This window comes from Electrona antarctica (genome assembly GCF_951216825.1).
Source record: "Electrona antarctica genome assembly, chromosome: 5".
Classification (NCBI taxonomy): domain Eukaryota; kingdom Metazoa; phylum Chordata; class Actinopteri; order Myctophiformes; family Myctophidae; genus Electrona; species Electrona antarctica.
Window position 1 is genome coordinate 3,849,939 of NC_136810.1, and position 6,000 is coordinate 3,855,938.

The 6,000-nt window shown below is 49.1% G+C and overlaps 1 protein-coding gene across 1 annotated transcript; it reads left to right on the plus strand.

The window, feature by feature from the left end:
- Positions 1-1,818: 1,818 nt before the first annotated feature.
- LOC306922917 (actin, cytoplasmic 1-like) lies at positions 1,819-2,946 on the plus strand (the record flags this gene model as incomplete). Its single annotated transcript, XM_079500831.1, has 1 exon — positions 1,819-2,946. The coding sequence occupies one exon, from the start codon at positions 1,819-1,821 to the stop codon at positions 2,944-2,946; it is 1,128 nt and encodes a 375-aa protein (XP_079356957.1).
- Positions 2,947-6,000: the final 3,054 nt, after the last annotated feature.

The following is a 6,000-nucleotide window of genomic DNA, read 5'->3' on the forward strand; positions in this document are numbered from 1 at the left end:
GTTTTGGGTCCAGATGTCCAGGACATCTGATTGATGGGATACTAACAAAATAAATAAATACAATAAAATAATTATATTCACTATATCAATGGGTTTCTGAATTTCTTCCCAGCAAAGATAATATAAATAATATAAACGCCCCCATTCCTCTGTCCGCATTTATCATTCTAAAGATTGCGTCCTCAAAATGTGAGGATGAAATGCGTCCTCAGATATTGCGTGCTGCGATTGGCTGGAAGGTGTGTCATTCTGCGCTGTGATTGGCTGAAAAATCATTCACCTGAATGGGGTTAATAGTTTCTACTATTTTGGGATGTTCAGCAATACAAATGCGATGCATGTATAGAGGGTATGCACGTGACATCATCATCAAACCCGGAAGTTATGCAGGAATGCCTACTGAGTGGCAAAAAACTACTTTCTGGCCTTGACAGACCATGCATACAAACAGAAAAGTCATATCTGATTGCATTAAACAATGTTAAACTCACTTTGCCTGTTGCTTTGCCACTCGATGTGCCATTCACTTTAAGCATGCGCATACCCTCTATAAGTACACACCACACAACCCAAACTCTGCACACACGTTGGGTATGTCATCATATCCCCGAACGGGTATGGATTAGTATATGTCTAAACAAATCAAACTAATTTAGATTTTCTTTTCGGAAATAGCTGATAAAATATAGAATGTATTTGTGGTTAAATGGGTAATATAATAAAATGAGACCTCTGGCAAACCGATATGACCTCACCTGTGATTTTCTGAGAGAAGTACACATCTTTACCGTATGGCACTGTAGGGGCCAGGCCATCTAGAGTGGATCTGTGTGTCCAGAGCTGTAGGGGCCAGGCCATCTAGAGTGGGTCTGTGTGCCCAGGGCTAATCTCAGGGGCCAGGCCATCTAGAGTGGGTCTGTGTGTCCAGGGCCGTAGGGGCCAGGCCATCTAGAGTGGATCTGTGTGTCCAGGGCCGTAGGGGCCAGGCCATCTAGAGTGGGTCTGTGTGTCAGGGCCGTAGGGGCCAGGCCATCTAGAGTGGGTCTGTGTGTCCAGGGCCGTAGGGGCCAGGCCATCTAGAGTGGGTCTGTGTGTCCAGGGCTGTAGGGGCCAGGCCATCTAGAGTGGATCTGTGTGTCCAGAGTTGTAGGGGCCAGGCCATCTAGAGTGGGTCTGTGTGTCCAGGGCTATAGGGGCCAGGCCATCTAGAGTGGGTCTGTGTGTCCAGGGCCGTAGGGGCCAGGCCATCTAGAGTGGATCTGTGTGTCCAGGGCCGTAGGGGCCAGGCCATCTAGAGTGGGTCTGTGTGTCAGGGCCGTAGGGGCCAGGCCATCTAGAGTGGGTCTGTGTGTCCAGGGCCGTAGGGGCCAGGCCATCTAGAGTGGGTCTGTGTGTCCAGGGCTGTAGGGGCCAGGCCATCTAGAGTGGATCTGTGTGTCCAGGGCTATAGGGGCCAGGCCATCTAGAGTGGGTCTGTGTGCCCAGGGCCGTAGGGGCCAGGCCATCTAGAGTGGGTCTGTGTGTCCAGGGCTATAGGGGCCAGGCCATCTAGAGTGGGTCTGTGTGTCCAGGGCTAATATCACAAACTGCTGTCGTATGACATTCGCACCTCACACGATTGGCTGAGAACCATCACCTACGTCACGCTTCAGCTGACAGACTGCATACTTAAACAGTATGCTGGTCAGACTGTTCTCAGTTATTCAAACTAGTGAATTCAGAGAAGCATAAAGGATCATAAGCACATCCTGTGAAGCATATTATTTGCCTGAAACTGGGTCCTTTCAAGTGAAAGGCCCACCCGCCCAAAGTCCAGCCATGGACGATGACATCCACGCAGTGGTCATTGACAACGGATCCGGTATGTGCAAAGTGGGATTCGCTGGAGAAGACAACCCTCGTGCCGTCTTCCCCTCCATCATCGGTCGCCCCAGGCATCAGGGAGTGATGGTGGGTCTGTCACAGAAGGACACCTACGTTGGTGACGAAGCCCAGAGCAAGAGAGGTATCCTAACGCTGAAGTACCCCATTGAGCATGGAATTGTCACCAACTGGGATGACATGGAGAGGATCTGGAACCACACATTTTGCAACGAGCTGAGAATTTCCCCCGAGGAGCACCCCGTCATGATGACGGAAGCCCCCCTGAACCCCAAAGTCAACAGAGAAAGGATGACCCAGATCATGTTCGACATCTTCCACACCCCCGCCATTTACATTGCCATCCAGGCCGTGCTAGCCCTGTATGCCTCCGGTCGTACCACCGGCATTGTCCTGGACTCTGGCGACGGCGTGACCCACACGGTGCCCATCTACGAGGGCTACGCGCTTCCCCACGCCATCAAGCGTATGGATATGGCAGGTCGTGACCTCACAGACTACATGATGAAGATCCTGACGGAGCGCGGTTACTCCTTCAACACGACAGCCGAGAGGGAAATCGTGCGTGACATCAAGGAGAAGCTGTGTTACGTCGCCATGGACTTCGAGCAGGAGATGGGCATCGCCGCCTCCACTTCCACCGTGGAGAAGAGCTACGAGCTGCCCGATGGACGCATCATCACCATAGGCAACGAGAGGTTCCGCTGCCCAGAGGCCCTCTTCCAGCCTCACTTCCTCGGCATGGAGTCCGCCGGGATCCACGAGATCACTTACAAGTACATCAAGAAGTGTGACGTGGACATCCGTAAGGACCTGTATGCCAACACGGTGCTGTCTGGAGGTAGCTCCATGTACCCGGGCATCGCCGACAGGATGGAGAAGGAGATCACAGCGCTGGCCCCGTCCACCATGAAGATCAGGATCATTGCCCCACCGGAGCGTAAATACTCGGTCTGGATCGGCGGTTCCATCCTGGCCTCACTGTCCACCTTCCAGCAGATGTGGGTCAGCAAGCAGGAGTACGATGAGTCTGGCCCAACTATCATCCACCGCAAATGCTTCTAAACAGACGTCGTCTCCTTTTCACCTAATTCAGTTCCGCATAAAACCATGTCGTCGACGCCACACATTCCTGATATGAGTTGAGACAGATATACATTGTGCATGAAGCCATTAAGGACAGGTTTTGTCCTCGTCTGCTGCAAGAGAGTGCAGAGGAGCAGAGATATAAGAATAGAAGAAATAGAATAGAAGAAATAGAAGAAATAGAATAGAAGAAATAGCACTATAGCAGAGTCGGTTGTGGAGTAAGTTTAATAGGATTTAGGATTTTTCTCAGTGGGACCATATGACTATTTAATGTTTTCTATGACATTAATATAGTATCACGTTTTAATTTTTTGTATGTCTTGTTGTATTTCAGCACATAGTATATTATGTTTTACATTTTTGGACAAAATGTTTATTTTTACTTTTTTACAAAGTATAGTATGAAGTCTCAGCTTCAAGCTCGTCAGTCCCTCACGACTCGTGACACATCACCCCACCATATATGGCCTCGTGACACGTCACGCCTCCACATATGGTCGACGCTTCATGGCCGTCTCCATATATGAAGATCACAACACTGACTTCATCAAACCCTGGATAGCCATCATGCACGGAGAAGACTGGATCAGGAGCCGGCCAGCAACTCTGACCAAGATCAACATATGGAATGTCAGAACAGCTGACCTGTTCTGACATTCCATATGTTGTTAGTGCAGCCACGCCTGTGCAGCCAGCCAGCCACGCCTGGCAGCATGTGATTTATGCCCAGCAGATGCCACATACAAATACTTCAAATGCGAATGCACATTTAGCAATTAATAATAACATGTATGTCTTGTCGGGTTTGTTTCCAGAGGGTTGACCGTTAGTTAATACAGTGGGTGAGTGGTCAGGGTGGAGTTAACCAACACATTACCTGCTGCCTTGAGGTGTTAAAAACAACGTTACATTTCAGTGAAAGTGTCTACTTTCATAGTCTGTAAATTATGAAAGTACATCATACAGAGACCACAGAGGTCAGAGGTCAACATGGTGAAACCCAGAGGCCACAGAGGTCAAAGGTCAACATGGTGAAACCGGACCTTTGTGAAGGTTTTGGGTTGCTCACCTGTGAAATATGTTTATGTTTGGTTTGCCATCGACCTGATGGTAGACATTCCTGCTGTCTGTGAAACCATAATTATGTCTAGCCTGTGTGAGCCTATACTGCTACCTTCTGGTCAAAACTGTGCATTGCTATGTAAAACCTTTCACCCCCAAGGTGAAAGGTTTTATAATAATAAAAGTTAAAACACATATGGACAGTTTGGTTAAGAAAATGTATTTTATTAGGTATACTCCGTATACCTAATAAAATACATATTATAGACAGTGATCATCTTATTCCTGTTAGTATGGAGCAAATAATAAACTTTCTAATCAATGTAATGCTTTTACAGTACACAAATGTATATGGTCCGTGTCCGTGTGTGCGTGTCTGTGTGCGTGCGTGCGTGTGAATAAATGTATTTTAATGTATTGTAAGTGAAATACCTAAATAAAATAGAGATACTTTGCTGTTGTTTGTCTGGACTCTCACCCACTGTATGACCGCTGATCGGTCCAGTATGAGTGAACCTGTCAGGGTCATCGAGTCACTCAAGCCTCTCCACCACGGCAAGGTCACAGCAAGAGGAGAGGAAGCCTATATAAAGGGCAATCTTTGAGGGGCGCTAGACCCTCAATCTTTGAGGGGCGCTAGACCCTCCTATGTCCAGCTTTGAGGCTGGAATTGGTACCTTGCATGGCTTCTGCCGCAATCGGTGTATGAATGTGTGTGTGAATGGGTGAATGTAATTCACAATCTATGTAAAGCGCCTTGGATAAAGGCGCTATATAAATGCACCATTTACCATTTATGTGTGTAAACACAAACATTGGATGCCATTGATAATGAATGGCCAGTTTTGATTGTTTGTCCCGACACCAACATTAAATGTCACGGAAAATGAAAGGCCATTTTTGAGTGTTTGTGTAAACATGTACGTTACGTAAACACAAACATTGAAGAGAAAAGTGTGATTTGCCAGAATGAGATGTATATTGATAAGAGCGCCTCACTTCACACGGGTGTGATTTTTAATGGTTTCAAAATCAAATGCTAAATGTTTTGATTTTATCCTTTTTGCATTTTTGCGTTTCTCCACTAGCGAAAGCCTGGGTTACACAAGGCTGCAACCGATTATAAATGACGCATATATACATTAAAATGATCTTTGCTACATTGTGAACAAAAAACGTCGAGTTCTCTCGCTGCTTAAATACGATTCTGTGATTGTGTAAGTGCGATGTCACACCTTTGTGGACATGCCAGCCTGCACCTCTTTTCACCTAACGATGGAGTCGTTTCACAGGGAGTACGTGGTGGTGTGCTCCTCCCCAGGGAGTACGTGGTGGTGTGCTCCTCCCCAGGGAGTACGTGGTGTGCTCCTCCCCAGGGAGTACGTGGTGGTGTGCTCCTCCCCAGGGAGTACGTGGTGGTGTGCTCCTCCCCAGGGAGTACGTGGTGGTGTGCTCCTCCCCTGGGAGTACGTGGTGGTGTGCTCCTCCCCAGGGAGTACGTGGTGGTGTGCTCCTCCCCAGGGAGTACGTGGTGGTGTGCTCCTCCCCAGGGAGTACGTGGTGGTGTGCTCCTCCCCAGGGAGTACGTGGTGGTGTGCTCCTCCCCAGGGAGTACGTGGTGGTGTGCTCCTCCCCAGGGAGTACGTGGTGGTGTGCTCCTCCCCAGGGAGTACGTGGTGGTGTGCTCCTCCCCTGGATCCGATGGAGTAGTTTCACAGGGAGTACGTGGTGGTGTGCTCCTCCCCAGGGAGTACGTGGTGGTGTGCTCCTCCCCAGGGAGTACGTGGTGGTGTGCTCCTCCCCAGGGAGTACGTGGTGGTGTGCTCCTCCCCTGGGAGTACGTGGTGGTGTGCTCCTCCCCAGGGAGTACGTGGTGGTGTGCTCCTCCCCAGGGAGTACGTGGTGGTGTGCTCCTCCCCAGGGAGTACGTGGTGGTGTGCTCCTCCCCAGGGAGTACGTGGTGGTGTG